Source organism: Haliaeetus albicilla, chromosome 16 (genome assembly GCF_947461875.1).
Source record: "Haliaeetus albicilla chromosome 16, bHalAlb1.1, whole genome shotgun sequence".
NCBI lineage: Eukaryota > Metazoa > Chordata > Aves > Accipitriformes > Accipitridae > Haliaeetus > Haliaeetus albicilla.
This window is the reverse complement of record NC_091498.1, coordinates 23,879,231-23,899,627: the sequence shown is the minus strand read 5'-3', so window position 1 is coordinate 23,899,627 and position 20,397 is coordinate 23,879,231. Positions and strand designations below refer to the sequence as shown.

The 20,397-nt window shown below is 44.4% G+C and overlaps 1 protein-coding gene across 4 annotated transcripts in view; it reads left to right on the top strand.

Annotated features, from left to right (window-relative positions):
- Positions 1–2,302: 2,302 nt before the first annotated feature.
- KIAA1549L (KIAA1549 like) overlaps positions 2,303–20,397 on the top strand; it is a 142,755-nt gene continuing 124,660 nt past the window's right edge. For 2 of the 4 annotated variants that reach the window (XM_069803961.1, XM_069803960.1), the window contains exon 1: positions 2,303–2,658. In XM_069803961.1, coding sequence (XP_069660062.1) covers positions 2,460–2,658 — 199 coding nt within the window. In that variant the 5' untranslated portion in view covers positions 2,303–2,459. The remainder of the gene's footprint in view (positions 2,659–20,397) is intronic. The other 2 variants (XM_069803962.1, XM_069803963.1) reach the window with 2 other exon arrangements.

The window sequence follows — 20,397 nt, the reverse complement described above, 5'->3', positions numbered from 1 at the left end:
AGAGGCCTACTGGTCCTATGGAGAAATGCTTGTACATCTCCTCAGCCAGCTAGAGTAGACACATCTTCACTGGCATGGAGCATCTTGATTCGTTACCCATAATGAGACCTCTCTTCTAGAATATGGACTACTTTCTAGCATTAAGGATTCCACAGCTGAGAGGAAACCAGCTCAGAGGCACATACACTTCATCTCCCCGTTCCAGACGTGTAACCGTGGAAGGGGATCCGTGGGCAACACAGATGTGCTGCTTGCAAAAAAAAGTACCTGCTAATCAAGCATACAGAGCACGTGCACGCTCTACGAGAACACATATATAGGAAAGCAAATCTCGGCACCAAGTATGGGTGCACAGATACCCCCCAGAGGTTGAAATTACCTTTCTGGACAATGAAAACAAATAGGATTGGGAAAGGTAAGTTTAGGAAGTAGTTAACTACAGTGACTTGGTAAAACTTCAGTGATTTTTCACTAGCTGTAAGAGATCTTATCCAGCCATCATTTTGGAAAATGTGCATTTTTAAAATCCTTTGGAATAACGACTAAATCTGCTTGGGAAAAAAATATTTGTATTTTATATGTAATACACACACACACACACATATGCTGTATAATGGAAAATTAAAAGAAGAAGAAGACTGTAATGGTTCAGGGCTAGATAGGGAGAAAGTGCTGTCAAAATTAACTTATTGATAGGACCTATTACAAAGATTGTGTTGTGACAAAACCTAGAAAACTATGTAAATGGTCGAATGGGTTTTACACAGGACTCCCTCAAGGTGATAGAAGGTACCACCAGAGGGCCCTGCACTAAATACGTTGGCCCTAAATAAACCGGAGTGATGAGTAAGCTATCCATTTTACTATAATGATCATACAACTGCCATCTTTTCTCTGTGGAAAGTCATTAGTAGTCATCATCTGAAAGCTAATTCTGCATAGAATGAATTAGTGATTTGAGGAAAAAGTGAGTGAAACGGCACAAATGGGACGTATTAGTGGCCGAGTAATTGTATTGGTGACATTTGGAGTGTGCTAAACTAGTCAGATAAATACATAATCGTGGGTCGTCGTGACTCTGGGGATGCTGTGACTAGCTGGGCAGCAGGCTCTCAAGCTGTGGCTAGTCCATGCCGAGGCTTGCTCTACCTCAACCCTGACTTCTAGGAATTTGTCAGAAAGACGCCGTCTCCCTTTCCGCTGGAATTGCTGGGAGGCCGGGGCACCTTTCCCGCACGTGAGCGGTGCTGCACCCTTTCAGGATCGGCTCTCGGGGTGCTGGAGCCCATCCTGCCCCGAGCCCACCTTCGTGTTGCTCCCTCCTCCCAGCATCACCGTCTGTTGCCCGCAGACGTGAGCTGGGGACTCAAGGAAGCAGCGCCAGGAAAGAGATGGTATCAGAAGGAAGAATTCGCATTACCTCTGCTGCAAATACAAATTACGGAAAACACCGAATTGAATTGCCGTGACGGTTGGTCCGACTGTGATGGAGGCAGCTTCTGCCTCTGGCTGGGGTTCACCTCCTCTGCCGTCCATGGTAGGTTTTATGGCCCGGTTGGTCTCCTGGTAGGTTTTATGGCCCGGTTGGTCTCGGGGTAGGTTTTATGGCCCGGTTGGTCTCCTGGTAGGTTTTATGGCCCGGTTGGTCTCGGGGTAGGTTTTATGGCCCGGTTGGTCTCCTGGTAGGTTTTATGGCCCGGTTGGTCTCGGGGTAGGTTTTATGGCCCGGTTGGTCTCCCGATGAGCCTTTAAAGCATCGCAGAGGAGGCAGACCTCCGTCCTTCGCGGCCCCCCTTTCAGCCTGGAGCTCTGAGCCTGGTCACGGGCAGGGAGGGAGCAGGAGACGGGTGGCCGGAGAAGACCTCCCCTGTGTTCACAGCCCGGGCGGCTGGGGAGGTAGCTGCCAATTTGGTCAAACCCCTGCGGTACGCTCCAGTTTCTCCCTTCTCGGAGCTGCTCCCTGCGCTGGCGGCCGGTGCCCTGCGCCGAGGGAGGGCTTCGGGGCCAAGAAACCCCCCCGCCGCCTTGCCCGTGCCCTCGAAGGCACAGAGGCCGGCGGCTTCCCGGCCCGCCCTCCCCCGGGCCGGAGCGGGCGGGGGGGGGGGGGGGGGGCCGGGAGCCCCGCGGGGCGGCGGCGGGGGGTCCCCGCGGCCCCGGCAGCGCCGCCTCCGCTCCTCCGCTCCCCGCCTCCCCGCGCTCGGAGGGCGGGGAGCCGGGACCGGCGGCGCCGCGAAGCCCTTTGTCGCCGAAGCTGCCGGAGGGGCCGCGCCGGCGCTGAGGGGGGGGGGGGGGGTCACCGGCACCGCGTCCTCCGGGGGCGGGTGGGCGAGAGCCGGCGGCAGCATGCGGTGCCCCCCGCTCCTCCTCCTCCTCCTCCGCCGCCGCCTCCTCCTGCCTGCACAGCCGCTGCTCTAGAGCCCGGCGCGGCGATGGGCAGCGCTGCCCGCTGAGGCGCGGCGATGTGGCGGCGGCGGCGGGCGGCGGGCGGCGGCGGCGGCGGCGGGCGGAGCGGGGCGCGCCCCGCGGGGCCCGGCGGAGCGCCCGGCCCAGCGCCCCCGCTCAGAGCCCCGCCGGCGGCCGGCGGAGCGGGCCTGGCCGGGGCCGTCGTGCTGCTGGGGGTGATCGTCGCCCTCCTGCCGAGCGCCCGGGCCGAGCCGGGTAAGGAGCGCGGTGCGCGGGGAGGGGGGGGGGGGGGGGGGGGGGCGGCGGGGAGCGCCGCCGTCGCCGCTGTCGCCGCTGTCGCCGGCTGCGGAACGGCCTCACCTGCTGCAACGGCGGAGGAGGGAGCCCGGCTCTTCCTCATTGTCTCCTTGCAGCCCGTTTTTCGGTTTTTTTGCCCGCTCTTTGCACCGAGGCCGGGCGGTGCGGAGGGGGTGCCGGGGGGGTTCTGCCTTTTCCCCGTAGGCAGCCTGCGCTGCAGTCGTGTGTGTCCCCCCCGGGGCTTCCTGGCTAAGGCGCAAATAACGTTTTTCCCCGTGGGACAGGCTGGTCGGATTAGGTCTTGGTGCTGGCGGAGAAAGAGGGACGGGCAGAGGCTTTTGTTAGAGCGGAGGATCGCTTCCAGCGGAGCTGTACGAGTGCGGCGGGAGGAGGGGAGGATGAGGAGGGTGAGGAGGGGGCAAGCGCTGCCGAGGTCTGAGCCCTGCATCGCAAACGCAGCCCAGAGCTCCGGCGATTTCTGGGTTACGTTTTCCCTATTTCCCTTGACTTTTTGAGGCAGGCAGTATTCTGCGCTCTCCCGAGTTCTTCCAGCGGTCGATACACTCGGTGACCTCGATGCAGAAATGATTACTGTTGCTCGCAGTTATTGTATGTGCCAGATACGGACGCCAAATATAAGTCTAAGGCTGTGCTGAAATAACTGAAAGAGGCTAAAATTGATGCCTGGCTAGATTAATCCCATGGATGTAAGAAAGGAGTAGGGCTGCGGATCCACATTTCAAAGCTCTTAGCGTGACTGTACAGTAATCATGTGCAATTGATGTCAGTTTTATGGCCGTAATATAATAAGGTTTCTCATTTGCGGGTTGTAGGTTGGTGGAACAGTGCCTCATACTTCATTACTTGCTCTGAACGTGTAAATACTGCGGTTTGATTTATCTCTATAAGATAAATTGACCTGTGGTCAGAGGAACGGCTAACTGTTTACCTGCGCTTGTCAATTCAGTCTGGATTTCACATGAACTCTCGCGCCACGTCTAAATTACGGAGGTAGCCAGCCTCTCCGAGCTGAATTTTAAAAGCTGAGGTATTTCTGACGATGCAACAAGACACCTCTTCACACTCGATCGCTAGATTCAAGAGCAGAATGAAAAGTATTAATATTCTGTTTCTTCCTTTGCGGTCTGTATGTCTTTATGACACAGCCATTATCTCACTTTTAAGTGAGGAAGTCCAGTAGAGTTAAAAAAACATATCTGTAGGTATCTCATGGCCTACAGCTTGAAAAAAAAGACGTGAGAAGCTACAATAGTGTCAAGCCAAAGTAGGTAATGATAGTATGCATAGCACACACAGTGGAAAATACTGTCACCGATAGGCATTACCCGGGAATTTTAGACAATCGGGTAGTTACATTAAGGTACTTAACGTAATCTGTTGTAGTTAATAGCTTTGAGCATTACAGCTGAAATTGCAAGTAAAACTTTATTAGTCCTATGCAGTGTTTATCGGTAGTTAACGATTGCTAAGGTGCATAAATTGGATGTCAATCAACCTAAAAAGCTCTGTCTTCCAGTGAGATCGAGCATGCGAAATGCTGTCTCCCATTGACGTCAGGGGCAAAACACATAGTAGAGCCAGATTGTCAATGAAGAACATTAGTTTTGTCTAAGAAGGTTAACTTCTAAATGTTTACATAGAGCAGTCTGCGTGTAGTTCTGGATTTCTGTTAAGCCAACGTGCTTTTACTGATTTCTGCAATTCTTACCGTAATGTATACGGTTCATAGAGCAGGTCTACTGCCGTGAAGTCCAAGTGGCATTAGGTGATACATTAAACACTGGGAAGAGCAGTTGTCGTGCACCATTTTTACTACAGCTTTCTCCACTTGGGAATATATGCATCTATGGGAAAATTATGTCCGTACATATGTACACACTCGCAGATGAACGCTCGGTTCTTCTGTTGGGTTTACGTGCAACACGCGGCACGGCTGCGTGTGAAGACGAAGCAGGGAACTTGGGGCATGGAGGGTAAAGGGGGAAGTTTTACTCTGGTGCTAGTGCTTCAGAAGACAACTCAAAAGTTTTCTGTTCCCTGAGATGATTTTAGATAGCTACGGTAACAATATTTCCTTCGACCTCAATAAGAATTCAACACAAAAGGAAAAGATCTCCCTGAAGAGACATCCTGACAGGATGAGGTGTTTGGCTACCAGGTGTTGGGAGCAGAGAGATGGATTATCTCTGTGGTAGGGACTCGGAACCAGACCTCAGTGCTGGTTGGTGCCTCAGGACACTTTCACCATCGAGTACAGAGTCATTAGGTTTCAAACAGCAGATGAGAAGCTTCATTTTTAATTTTAGAAGTATTTTATGCTTCTTTAGCTGGATACATATGAAACTGCTCAGTGACATGTAGAGTTAATCATTAACTTCCCTAGTATGTCATCCCCAGGACCACCGCTTGAATTCAGGATGAAAGTAAACTTACATTGTCCACCATAATTTGAAGTACATAACCGTGATTTCTGATGGATTATAGAATAACGAGTGCAAAAATTCAGTCAAACTGAATATATCTGTCAAGAAAGGAAGAAGTAACGAGCCAGAAATCAGATGAGGGAACGTGTGGTTTTGGGTTGACTCCTACTATGCTCCAGCCGGGCAAAACTCCTTCGTGAACCAGAGGCGTGAACCGTGGGCAACCATTTCCCCTGGGGGAAGAAGAGAGAGGCAGTTTCTGAAATGGGTGTAACTTTGAAAGGCAGCTGTTGAAAGCTGATCTGGTCTCGGTGGACCATCTCTCAGCCAGTAAATACACATAGCACTATTGTTTGAGTAAAATGGAGGAAAAGGCACATGGCTTACAGTTGTGTTGCCCATGAGCTTAATCAACTGATCAGAGGGGCTGCAGTGGGGGGCCTGGGGAAATAATGTTCCAAGAAATGTTAAAATATACCTTTTACATTTTCCATCATCCTTTACGCTTGTTTGCGTAGCCTGTTGGAATGATAAACTTGCCAGGGAAAGGTCCATTTCTTCCTGCGTTTGCTGAACACTAGCACAGTGAGATCTCACCTTAATTAACAATGACTTCAAAACCAATAACGGCACGTCCAGCGCAGTGGCTGCTTCTCGCAGCTGGAGCTTCGATGGGACGACTCGGAGAGTGCTCTGTGCCAGCTGCTAAACTGCCAGGCCCACCTCCTACGGGCCGTGGCTCTCGATGGATGGCAGCTACCTGAGCACTGACTCAATGCCTCTCAGCTCCCGAAACTCCACAAAAATTGGCACATCTGGAAGGGTACGGGTCGGTGTTCCCCTTGCCAAAGGAGCTGCCACAGAGGCGAGTGCCGCGAGCGTGTTGGGGCACGAGCCCTTCCCTGGATCCAGCTCTGCGTTGGGGAAATGGGTGGGGAAATAGCAAAAGGCACTCTGCACCTCCTGTGGTTGCTCTCCAGAATTACCAGTCCGCCATTTTAGGAAACCGATAGTTTCAGGTTGGTCACGTTGCTCTTTAACGTTCCGTCTGATTATCTGAACGGAACAAAACACGTGCAGATATCTCAGATACCCTGTAAAAGAGTAGTGAAAAGTTCAAATTCTGACTCATTTTACTCAAAACAAAACAGGAATCTATAGCATGGGCTGGAAGATTAGGCCACCAGAGCGTGCAAAAAGATGCTTCTTTGGGAGGACTTGATGGGTACGCCTGGTATAGATCCACCAGTCGTGAGTTACCTTTTTCCACTACATTCCTGGATCTGAGTTATTCCCCACATTAGCTGGTAATAAATAATCTAGTTTTAGTATTCATATAGATACAGGATACTTCATATATACTGAAACAACTTTGATGAAACTGTTCTCTGTAGATTAAGGTAAGCAACTGGTATCCCAGGTGAGGTTGAAGCGTCTCCGTGTTTTGCCTGTCAGGAATGCTGACTGCCCGTTTGAGACCTATGGTTAGAGAAGAACTTTTAAGTCCTATTTTCAGTCATGTTCAGTCATCTAGTAGTGTATTGGATATATTGCCTCCTCCTAATCTTCACTGCACTATTTCCTGAAATCTTTTACTCTTGCTTGAGGTCAGGTTGATGAGCAAGAGGAGGGGGACTGAGAGTAATTTTCTGTTTATGACATTTTCTTGGTCTTGTGGGAATGATTGTTTCTGCTGAAGTAAATACTGATGATATTTGCATAGGAATTTAGGCTTCGATGTCCAAACATGTCAACATTTCATTAAAAATAAATGAGCATTTCAATGGTTATTTGCTGTTCTAACTCCCTTCTGCTGAGTCCAAGGGAGGAACTACTGCACTTACTGAACTAATCTGCATTTTACTGCTAATCCTGAGGGCCATGGCTAGGACGCTGCCTTCCTACTAGCAAGGTGGGATTGCACGGGTGGGCTTTGGACATAGGGCATTTCTCAGCTAAAACACCCCACAGAATAACATTCCCAATGAGGGCGTTTAGTTAGAGGAAGTACAGGATGCAGGAAAAGCAATTTCTGTACCTCTCGCCCAGAGCAGTTTGCTGCTGAAGTAGCTGTAGTATTCTTGGCACAGTTGGTCTTGTGCCCGAGGTTGCCTCTCGAATATTAAGGGTCAGGTTCATGAAGAAAAGGCAAACACGTCTTCTGGAAGTTAGTTTTAAAAAAATTCAAGGAAATAACACTTGTATACTTGAGTTGAAGGTGTGCGGGAGTTTTCCTGCCAAAAGAAAAAGAAGAGAAAAAAAATGCAGGTAAAACAGATTGGGACAGAGCACGGCAGATAGCACTATACCTGCCTGAGCGAGAGAGGTGCGTGTTCAGAGTCTGCCTTCGGGAAGGTGCGAGCGCAGCTCTATAAGGGACCAGAGATGAGGAACTTCCACCCCGGCAGCCTGGGTGATACATCTCCCTTCGCTGAGACCGGGGGGTCCTGCTGTCTCTGGGCTCGCGCTGGGCTAAATTATCCTTTATCCACCCTTCAGACAAACAGCTTCATTTTGTGGCCCTTGTCACCAGAGCGTTTGAGACTTCTCTAGTCATTGCTGGATCACGTACGTGTAAGATGGGAAAGGCTTATCCTTATTTTTACAGTTAATGGTCTCACCCGTGATCACTCTTGCACTGCCGCCTTCATTCACGGTTTGAGGCTTGGTTGGCAGCTCCAAGAGGAGTTGAGCAGAAGATGGGCAGCTGCTGTGACCTTTCAAATGTTGGTGAAACCTAAACCCTCACACCCAGAAATTGCTTAGTAATACCTCGCTTATTCTCTTCTTCTCCTGCCTAAAACCCAAATACACAAAAACCAGGGATCCACAGCAAAGATTTTTAGTTTCCATAAATGAATCCTCAGAGTTTGTCAAGAAAGTAAGAAAATAATGTTTTGAAAAAACCACCAGGGTCTTCCCTTCTTCCTCCTTAAACATAACTTTCAATAGTTTTAGATTTGAAAAGGTCTATGACAAAAGATCTGGAATTGAAAAAGAAGGAAATAAGAGCAAAGTCCAGGCTTTGAACTGGCATTTTAGTGGCAGTCCTACATACACGCAGAAGGATATAAGGAAACATCTGCATCTCGTAATTGTTGTCACAAGAAGCAAGGCCAGTAATGTTCTTAAAGTCTGAAACGGAGACACGATGCCAATAGGTGTCTGAAGTGCGTCTTTGAACACAGGTGATGCTTTTAAGAGCCTCTCAACAGCAGCTGTGACTCAGTTTGACTACTCCCTTTTAGAAAGAGGAGTTATTGCAGAAAAATGGAAAGTCTGCAGATACACGTACTAGGGGCCCCTTTTGGGTGAAAAGAAGCAATTATGTTACTAATATTTAAATAATTACTTTTGCAGGTATGAGATATATACAGTGTGTATAGCAAAATGTAACACACATAGTATTTCTACTTGATCTTGAGGTTAAATCAGGGAAAATTCCTTTCTGGATTCTGGGAGCAGGAGGAAGGAAGGAAAAATGAAAGAACATTCAAAGATGGAAAAAATAAAAATCCAGACTTAGAAGACAGTGCCTGTTTCCACATTTTCTCCACCACACACTGCTGTAGATCTGAAACTATCCACAATACCTTGTCTATCATTTTGTCACCTGTTACCACTATACCACTGTTGGTCTTTTAAGGGAAATACCCCAGTTGTTTCCTACTGACTTTGAATAGGAAAAATACATGGGAGAAATGCAACTGTGCAAGACTGTAAACACAGAATGTAAGTGTTCCGGGCATATTCTCCAATTTTCAGGTATTATCATCAGGTTTGAGGCATCAGCTGGGGAAGCAGCAGTAGCTCTTCTTTTGAAATTTCTCCTGAATTGCCTTCACGTGTATGCGTTTTCCTTATTATGACTAAAAAGCTGCTATGTTGAATGTAGTGATTTTGGTTGCTCTCTAGGAAAGTCTTTGTACACCGTATACCTACTGATCATTTGTTTTTGTAAGTGCTTATGCAGATGGGTGGTGATAAAAAATTCCTGAAGCAAGCCAATATAAATTAAAATCCATCTGCATACCAGGTAATAAAAAAGCAGCACAACTATCCTGCATCACTCTACTGTTTAGTGATATGATGATCTCACTGCAGTGTCTTTAGCTGAAAATAAGTAAAAAGTCTTTAAATAAATTGTTGCCCTGTGTTTGAGGTATGGATTTTGTAAGTTAAACCGTAGATGGTTACTAGCTAGGATAACACAAGAAGATTGTTACATAAACGTGTAACTCACAATGCTGAGACAGATTTTTTAAGTGTTATTAAGTCAAAAGAAAGGCTAAACGTTTAAATGCATGGAAATTAAAATGTCAAAAAACAGATTCCAAAAGGATGGGAAACAAAGATGTACTAGTTTTCTGTGGTATTTCTTAAACAATGAAATAACTGAGGCCAGCAAAATATGTTGGCAATCACTGTAAAAATGGCAAGAAAAGAGTTGAAAAATGGAAGTTTATCCTTGGGAACAGTTTGTTACCAAATAGTTGTTCTTTGTTTTGAAAATAATAAAAATGACTTAGATTATGTGGTGGTGTTTGTCACTGACGTTCTAAAAAGCTGATTTAAAAGAAACCATTACAGACGTACCTAGTTCTTTCCTTGTGTAGTTTTCTTTTAATCTGATAAGTAGCTTTGGCAGATGAATGTATCAGTGATGAAAAATTGGATTTTTATAGGGTTCATGGCTAGTTAGGAAAGGGAATGCATTTTTACAGTTTTCTATCATTGTAGTATGTCTTTGATGTGATGTCTTTAAGCTGAAATTTTTAGCGGTAGTTTTAAGAAATGCTTAAAACTGATGGGTTTGGTTTTATTTAGCATATTCTGGTCTGGCCTTCCATGATACTGTAATTTTAAAAATGCTTCTCTGATCTTGTGGTGAAACATCTTGGCTGAATGATTTTAAGACCAATACAGGCTTCATTGTTGTAGCAGTTCAGTATTCTCAGCTGGGTTTGTCTGAATTTCTTGATGGTCACCAACTCTGAAAGTCTCAAACCGTATTGAGTATAACTGCTGAATTAGATATTCACATAAAAGTAGACTTGAAAAAACTGTCCATTTTTGACTGGCAGTCCATAAACATACTTGAAATTGCCCAGCTTTTGCTGGGAGTGGTTAGTAATGGAGATGTTTTCAAAGCTGCAATCTGCTGAATTTATCAATAGATTTCCCTATGCAAGGTTTGGTATCCAAAATTCATTGCTATTTAAAAACAAAAGTTTGACTTATTGGAGGATTAGAGCTTGGGCTCTGAATTGGCTACAGGCAGTGTGGTCTTTTGCTAGGCGAATAAGCGGGAGTGTTATTAGACATTTTATGGGGTGCTGTTTGTGGTGCTACTGCTATTAGAAAAAAGCATTATTTTCTATACCAACCTTCTATTTTTCTTTGCCTAACGAAACACTTGTAAAAAGCTTATGGACTTCTGTTGCATAATTAATATCAAATTATTGATTTATTTTTAAAAGGAATTTTACCAGATTGTCACCTACCGAGAGCTCTGAGACACCTTTGTATTTTACTGAGAAGCCATGTACAAAAGCCTGTTGACGAGCTTGGGCTGTTCCTGAGCATACACAGCATTTCCTCTGGTCATCTCGCATCCGAAAGAATAGTGCAAGTTGGAGAAGGGTAGCGATCGGCCATAAGAAGGAGTACAGAACATAGAAAAAGTTGTAGTGGTAAAAGATTTCTAGGCATTTAGGTCAGAAAGGAGTCACTGATGTCGAATTTGTCTTCTGCATAAGGCGGGCCGTAAGATTTCTCTTTGTTTTAGTGACTGATACAAGTGTGGCAGCTCTGGGTAACCTTTAAAAGACTATGCAATCCTAATTAAAATTTTTCAGCGGCTCGACAGTTCACAATTATTGGTGAAGGGTGTTACTATCATGTTTGGTAATGTATATAATGTCAAAACTGAATTTCTCCCACTGCGTTTTCTAGCTACCCTATATACCAGACTGAAGAGCTCCAAAATCTCTTTTCCATGCATAGCTATTCGTACACTGTGATCAAGCCATGCCTTTCGCTCTGAGTTCTCAGATGGTTCAGTCAAAGACATATTTCCCACATCTTTTGTCATTCTTGTGAGTCCTCTTTGAAGTCTTTCCAGTCTGATGTCCCTCTGGAACGGCAGCCTCCAGAGCTAGCCTGCTATTCCTGGTTCATCAGGAACGGGCATCGGCATCAGTGTCAGAGGTAATATCATTTTTTATTGTAGTGGTGATCTCCCCATGTGTAAGAACTGACTTCTTAGTCCTGTAGGACTTCCCATTGATCTGATTATTCACCTCTGCTTCCAAGATTTATTTTTTTTAGAGTAAGCCTACTCTGCAGACTTCGGTATAATTGAGAGAAGCAAGATTAACAACCCCTGAAGCTGCAATGCTTCTCCTACTTGTGGAAGCTGCAGTCTGCTCAGTAGACATAACCCTTCATCATTGTTCCCCTCCGTAGACACTCTTATCCCATGAAATTGGTCTATAGTCTATTTCCAGATGTGTGATCTGATACTTGGCTGCATCTGCCTGCTTGCTTCACTGTTCATCACCTTCCCAGTCGTCATCTGAGAAGTTTTATCACAGATGGTTTTGACTTCCTCCAGGTTACTGATAAAAATGTTGAGTGCAAGGCTGAGAAGCAGTCCCCATGGGAGTCTACTAGAAGCATTGCTGCTCTATTTAATCATTTAAAATCTATTGCATATGCACCATATTCATTTTATATTTTATTAATCAAAATGTGAGGTATAAAGTCAAATGCCTCATTGGAATCTAAGAATATTCGATCAAATCTGTAGTCTGATAGAAATATAAAATTAAAGTGATTCATTGTCCATAAAAATTCATTCCTGGGCATTAATTATTCCTTCCTCTTTTTGTTCGTCATTAATCAAATCCTTTCTCTGCTAATCCAGTCCATCATCAACAGCAATATCAAAATGTCTATTTGACAGTTCCCATTTACCCCCTTTAAATGTCACAATATTATAGAACAAAGATAAATACTGTTCTTTGTTTGCTTTGTCTCCTAGCGTTAGGAATAAGGGGACAATCAGCAATTGAGAAAAAAAGAGAAGTCTAATTCAAAACCGGTCGATGCTGTTTCACACTCCCTCTAGCTGTAGGACTCGCCGCCACACAAATGGGTACTTTAAGAACCCCCAAAGTGTAGGTCTGGTGCACTCTTCGGTAGTACCTGGCTGCACTGACTGATGGAGACTGGACGGGTCCTGTTTGGTTCAGGATGGCATTTCCTACGGTCCTGTATGGACAAACAGAATATCCGAAATTTGAATAATTGGCGCAAAAAGAATATGAACTGTAAGAAGATGCAGGGAAAGTAAGCTCCTGGGAAACCAAACAGTACTTGTGTGTAGGGGACACTTCTGAGGGCGTCGTGCCTCCGTTCTGTTTCACGAAGAGCCATGGAGACGCCTGGAAGTCCACGCGTGTCCGTGTGTCCATGGTGTCTCGGTACAAAACCGGCGCTCGGGACTGTGCTGCCTTCCCGGATCAGTTTATCGAGCCAAGTGCTGGGAGCTGTGCGTAGGAATGAGTTTAAGAGCGGAGGGGTTTAGGGATCAGGTAAAGCGAAGAGGACAAGCACGCCGAGTTGTACCATCTTTCCAGTTGCGAGCTGTCTAATAGTCTTTGCTTTGTAGGTGTTGCAGGCAGAGGTAAAGGGCTGCTAGGTGAACACTGTTAGGACTTTATTCCTCACAGGCATCCAAAGAGTTGGGGTATTAGGGTTGTATTAGACAGAGCTCGACCTCTTGTGCTTCTTGCTATAATTTATTTGGGAGCTGGAAATGCACTGGTAAAAATCCTGGCCTGGGTGGAGCCCACGGAAACTCTGCCACTGGTTTTCACGTGGGCAAGATTTCAGTTGATTTGGTTTCCTTTCATGATGACACTGGCTTCCTTCTTTCTGCAGCCTGGGTCTCGGTGTCCTAGGTAGGAGACTGGAATGGTGTTTCGATATTAATCTCCTTTTTGTCCTCTAAAAGGCCCCAAGCCAGCCACTGCAATTAATGAAACTCCTCACATGCTCGAAGGGAAGCATGTATAATGCTTATCTGAAATTAGACTACAGTCCTCCAACACACTGCAGAACGCTGATCTGTGTTAGACGAACTGGCTGGGCAGTGTGTGTTTTGTTGAAAAGCCAACAGCTCATTTGAAAAATCAGTGATGAATTAAAAGTAATAGATAATGGGAGCAGGACTGAGATAAAAAAGTATGGAATATTCAGAGTTTATCAGATATTTTAATGTATCCAGTACTTTCAGTGTAATGCAGAAAATTAAAATCACCCCAAAGAGATAATCTTACAGGAACGTATTCTCGAAACGCGATTTGTTTTCAACAATATTAACTGTAGGCTACAATAATGTAGCGTATTATGCAGAGTATATGTAGGATAGACTTCTGTAGCTATTATTACAACTGTCCAATCAAAGAAATCTCTCTGTATAACTCCTACAATTATTTAACTGCTAATTTGATTCTAAAATTGTCTTTCTAGGCAATTATTGCAGAAATCAATGCTATCTACTTGTGCACACACAGAAAAATTCTTAACATCATTGTAGCCAGCCTAAACTCTCTGTAGTGATGTTGAATTCTTTAAACTATTTGGGTATTTCCATGACTAATGAGGTCTAGCCATGGGTATCAGAGCTTTCAGATCTGGTTTGGTCCTGCTGGCGTGGGAAGCAATAGGAGGAATCCGAGGGATGTCAGTGCGTGTGGACCGAGTCTCTGATCTGCGAGTTGGGTCTGAAGTATGGGCTGTTTCTCCTGTGAGATACCACTAAGTTTATAGAGATGCACCTGGGAGAGGTGTTTTCAGAAGGGGGAGTTTTGCCTGTTTGTACTATAGTAATGACCAAGGAAAAAGGTGAACACGTTATGGAGGGCATGACATATATAGGATGACACTGATTTAAACAAATTGAAGTTGCCATTTTAAGGTGCTCAACAAGTTGTACTGCTAATCTGTTGAGCCCTTCAGTGACTAGGACAATGTAAGTAAAAACACAGTAAGGAATAATCTGGAAGCTAAATAACTGTAGTGCAGTATTTGTGTTATCTATGCCGTCTTAAAATTGGTTTTCCCCCTAAATAAATGGTAGGTTGTTTCAGTAGATACAATTGTTAGCCAGACAACAGAGTACAAAGTTACCTGCGTTAGTTAAACTGGTGTAGTACTGAGACACCTGTGCCTCCGGTCTATGGGAATATGACATTTTCAGGAATACCACGAACTTTATTTCAGTTCAGAGTGGCATGTAATTGTTGTTTTGATATTGTTGACTTCTCTTTCTAGAAGGAAGAGAAAAATACAGTGATATGCGTATTTTAAGTCTTCTCACTCGTGCTTTTTTTTGTTTTTAAATGCAAATACGCTTTGGTTGAGAGTGAAGACAATCAAGTATATTGATTCATGCTTCTCTTTTCATAAAAAGTTTGGTCTCTCTTGGTTCCTTTGCTTTCGTAGAAAAATAGTTTGGGAGTAATTAACTTCAAAAATATGTACTTCTTACCTTATATCATCCACTAGTAAACTACCAGGTTCTTAAAACAGTAAATCAATTTGTGTGTGTGAAAGCTACTGCAAGCAGCAAATTTCCACCTTTTCAGTGTGCGTATATCTGGGTGTTCCAGCATATCTTATAGATATGCATATACTTTCCAGCATATCATATAGAAATAACATGGTTTTGCCTTTTAAGCACTGAATGTGCACTTCTGCAAACGAAGATTTATTAATTACAGAGCACCTTCCTCTTTCACAGTCTTTTTAATATCAGGAGAATGTCATTCTTTCTCTTCAATACTATTTAAACATATGAAAAGTTTAAAAAAAAAAGATAGCAATTATGTAATGAAAAGTAATGCTTTTTTATTACTCTATTCCTGTATGAAGTAAGACTTATTCCCATCAGAGTAACACTTATAAACCTTTTGTTATATCAGTACTCCTCTCAATGATAATATTGGCATTTATTCCTGTAAACAATTGGAGGAGTGCCATTTTAGCTGATGCCACAGGCTCCTTAGGGAAACTATTTTTTATGAACTTTGGAGCAAAGAATGTACTTTATTTGCTTTCTGTTTAATGCAAGTGGATTCTTATAACTGAGGTGGCAGTATGATTTGGAAGACTTAGATTAAATGGAGTTATACGCATGAATTTGTTTTTTGTTCTTAAAATACACCCTGACAGTGTTAATAGAGTGGCATTTAGATGAGGTTTCTGGTGCATGTTTCCGTCAATGGGGTATAACAGGGATTATTTTTAAGTACTTGCCAACATGTACGTATCCCATTGTGTGGTGAAAATTGTTCTTAGGAGTATTTTTAGGCGCACTGGTTAAGCTATCTTTGCTAGAGAAAACATAGTAATATTCAAGAAGAGAGAGAGTGAAGTCACTTAAGTGTCTGCTGTGGCTCCCTCAGCACTTGTAGGGGGTTTGTATCCTCTCAGCTGGGAAACTGGGGGGGGTTCCTCAGCTGCTTGAAGAAATAGTAAATATTCTTCCAACACTTTGGAATAAAAGAGATTAACATAAGCAGAATTTGCAGGGTAGCATCTCTTTTTTTATACTGGACCTCATGTTTAAACCTAGAGTTCTCACTTTGTTCCCTAATGGTCTTTGTGTGGCAGTAGCCCATGGCGTAAGCGATCCTTCCTGCTGCCACAGCAAACCGCGGAGGCGAGAGCTGAGGCGAACGAGCGAGTTTTAGGTTTGTGGGGCTTCTGTGTAGTAAGTACTTTCCGTATTGACTGCTTGCTCATGGTTCCTCAGGTACTGTATCGGCACATGTCAAATACTTCGTGGTCTTTTCTGGAGTGTGCAGGTGTCTGAAAGGTATTAGTGACGCCGCTTCTGTCGTCTGCCTGGGCTTTGTTGCGGGGCTCCTGATTACAGAGACTCTAAGAGATAACGTTATGTACACTTATTCATACCATCAGCTTTAAAGAATTAATTTACTTTAACTAGTATTGGTGTTCGCTGCGTTGACAGCAGTAGTTACATTCAATGAACTCAGGCTTTTAAAATCCATGCTATTGCACATTTTGCTTCCAAAATTTCATGAATTGTAGGAGCATCACTAATGCTGAGCTAGTAATACATTCATAGATCTTGCTGTATTGAAAACCATTTCTTTTCTTTATGTATTTACTGTGAAACAGTTATCATGGGATAGTTCTGTCACTGTAAATCCAGAGGAGAGAGATGGCACCTATCCATTTTACTGTGACTTATTTCTCTACCCCTGGTTGCTTTTGCTGAGTTAATCTCAGGGTTAAAACACCACTTTTTCATCTCCATGTTATGTTAACTTTGGTCAGCTCAGTTTAGACAGTCCGCGTAGTCCCACTGCTATATCCCTGCTACAAGTTTACAGTGTTAGCCATCTCAGTGCAATAGCACTTTTGGGGGGAGATTTTGCAGAAAAGGGGCAATTTAGATCTGAATGTATTTCTCCTCAGCGCCATCTGCAAGCAGGGATGCTTTCTGAAGGCAGCAGGCCACCGAGACCTGGCCACCAGCACGGTAATGTCAAACATCTCCGTAAGACCCGGAGAGGCTGCTCCTTTCTTGGCATCACAAGTCTCCATTTCAGCTTTGTTTTTGTACAGCCGTTCAGGCAGAAACATGTTACGCATTTCTAAATTGATATATTTACCTAATTGTTTTTAATAGTTGTTTTTTTCAGGCCAGCTGATTTGTACACTTTCGTGAGCATTTAATTTGATTTCTACATTAGTTCCGTATCGGGGAGTAATTAGAATAGACAAAGAAAGAATAAGTAGGACTTAGGTTACGAAACAAAACTGCCACGTGAATTTATTGCCTGTGGTTCTTCGGGACCCAGTCATCTGCTACAACTTCTTTTAATAGCTCCTTCTGACTTTAATGTGATCAAAACAAATGTAGCGTTTTGTTCTTGAGTTACATTTGGATTCTGCTGCTTAGTTGTTGGCACAAAACCCATTGAAAGGGGGTGGGAGCACTGACCCTGAAGTTTGGTATACCCAAACCACCGGGGATGTACTGCAGAGCCTGCCTAAAGCCCTCTGATACACGGTTGTCTTCCCTGAGTCAGTTCACTAAGTGATGGTGCCGGCAGAAATCTTTAACAGAAATATTAATGACTTCGATGGGATTTGGCAAATGCATCAATTAGCAATACAATTTGAAAGGTAATGTGCAAGAAACACCAGCTAACGTTTTGTAATATTTTTCTTGCTTTCCTAGGGAAACAAAATTAAAACAATGGATTTTACCTTCCTTTCTTTTCTCGGTCTATTTGAAAGACCGACAGACGTACAACCCTCCTCGGTAACTTTTTAATCCTTTGGCCAGTTTCCATCAGGTTTGTCAGAGATAGAGACGTCTGCCGTCTCAGGTTCTTCCTGCTTTCATGGAAATCCGTGCCTCCAAAGATGGAAGGGAGCTAATAATAAACGCTCTGCCGTTATCTCCCGATGCTCCCAACCAGCAGCAGTGTGTGTGACGGAGCCAGCGGTCTTGGGGGGCTGGTGGGGAGATGCCGTCTGAAGACGGGGGAAGGCTTGGGGTTTCTGGGGTGCCCTGTGGGGTTCGGAGGCGCGGGCGGTGGGAGCTGGCAGCGCGGGAGAGCCAGGTGAGAAGAGGTGATGGGGCTGCTGAGAGTTGGGGAGGGGGGAGCTGGGATTACCGCGCCGGGAGGATACCTCCCCCAGGAATTCCTGCTTTGTTGTGGCAGGAGGGTCCTGATCCTGACCCTGGCAAGGAAACCTGAGTTTTGCCGTGGTGCTGGGTAGGGAGCCGGGAGCCGCTTCGGGGCTGAGGGACAGAAAGCGATGGCAAACGTCTGTCACCGCGTCCATGGAACCAACTGCTATAGGTGCAACTGGAAAGATGTTATAAACACTGTTGTTGATTCATTCAGCCAGCAGAAGGTACCAAGAAATACAAATTAGCTCTTAAAAGGTCTTTCCTATTTCTCCAGGCTTTTCTTTTTTGAAACAAAAATTCTGTCAGCACACGCTCTTGTTTACACAAACACATATACACGTGCAACAGTCCTCTTTTATGCCATGTGCGTTATCCTGCTGAGTACTCACTTGCAGCTCTAGGTCCTGTATTTATCGCCGTGGCAGTAATTGAAACTTTAAAGCAGTGTTCCACAATGCTATTGACAAAAAAAACCCACAAAAAACCCCTCAGTGCACATTTTTAGAGAAGACACAAAATTACATTCTGTCTTCCAAGATACCTTGCAGTCAAGATATCAAGTGTCAAACACTCAACATCTTTCTGAAAATAACGTGTTGTTTTTTTTTTTCTCTGAGGGATTATTCAGAAATTGCTAACTAGTATCAAGTTTATGGGTTAATCCCATAAAGAAGTGATGCAAGTCACTGGTGCTCAGCTTTTTCTTTGGAGAGAGAAAAAAAGGGGACACATTCCAGCGTCTAGTTTTTAGATCAGTGATTTACATTATAACAAAGTGTGATTTAAGATTTTATGGTAAAACAAGATGAAATTAGCATAAACTTTGGTGCAAAAATAGCAATATGTTCCAGTTGGAGCTTGCAGAAAATGCTTAAAAGTATATAGCAAGTCAGGCTCTTGGAAGCTTCTCTCCCTCGCTCATCCCAGGTGCTGCCTTCTGGGACGAAATTAAGACCTGCGCTTCACTGCCTGGTAGCTGGGCCAGGGCTTGTGAAGGTGCTCCCGTGGCTACAAGAGAGAAAAGGGAGGATGCCAATAAGAAATCATCCTTTTTTGAATTTCCTGAAATGTCCCTGTAATTCTCTTGACATGACAAACTGATGTGGCAACCCATAGTGTTACTCTCCGTGTCCTGATATTAGATGTTTCAGATATTGGAGTACTGCTACTCATTAGTGGGTATAATATTGCAACTGAGATTTACATCAAGGCTTTCTTGTGCCATAAGCTGAGGTTTTACAATATCCTATTTCTTCTCACGTTTGTCCTTTCTCGCTTTTTGCCAAAGAAAAAAATACTCTAAATTACCCAAATATGTCAAAGGTTCAGTTTTAGAAGTACCATAGGTACTTCAGACAGGAGTGCTCAGTAATTTTCAGTGAGACAGGAGGTACCAGGGCGCTGACTGGTGAGAGTTACAAAGGCGTTTAGGTGCCTACAGTTGCAGATGGGAGCCTACAAGATCACTGGAGTAATTTAGGCACAGAAATTGCACTGCCTTTTCAAGGGGCTGGTGGCTTCTCAAGTGAGTAGGTGTTAAGGCAGCTCTCATAGCTGGCAGCTCCTGCAAGTCTTACCAGGCACTTACATGCATCATTTGTAAATCTGCTCCTCAGGCACTCGTGATGAATTGTTCCAAGTGCTGTATTAGTTTCGTGTTTGTTTTGTCATCCATGTAGGCACTGGCTTCTCTGATCTCGTTTGCAAGGTTACGTATTGCAGGTTATTCTATATCTGCCTTTAGTGTTAAATACCAAAAGCAGCAGCCCTTCGTGTTGCTCATACTGAAGAATTAAAAATAGTTGGCACAAAACAACATTCATTTTGCAGTAGTTAAGCAGAGTTGATACAATATGCTCGGGTTATTCAGTACTGCCGGTGAGCAAAGACTGCTGCTTACTTCTCTGTCTCTGACCTACGGCTCTGGAGATGGTGCACAAATGCCCCTTTACAGGTGAGAAGAATCTTTGCCCCATGCGTGTGCCCATAGGTATTTCCTGCTCTTTCATATGGCAATGACTGTTTTGGTAGCTGTGATAGACTGGCATATTAAGTAAATGCATGTATTTTTTTGTATGTAAATGTATTGCTTGTATGCAAATGTATGTATTTCTCTGTGTCCCTCCTTTTTTTCCTGTGTTTCTGTAAGGCCAGCATCTGTTTGTCTGAAGGTGACAGCTTTAAAGCTGTTTTCGTAAATATTTGATATGATATAAGGTGCCCAGCTCCGTGATTTATATGTTAATGGATTAACAATCACTGCAATTTCTTACTATGTGAAAGAAATGGAAACTAGCTCTTTCCCTGTCTTTACTTCCTCCAAGTTGTATTCACTCATGATTTGCATTTGACTTCAGAGCCACCCACGCTGCTCCACACAGGTTGGTTACACCGAGATTGCTCCCGTAACTGCGGATGACTACAGCAGCTGTGCATGGAGCAGTGTTTCCTCCTTGCTCTCTGTGCGTGGACGGACGTTGGCTTTTCACCCTGCCATGAGAAGCAAGG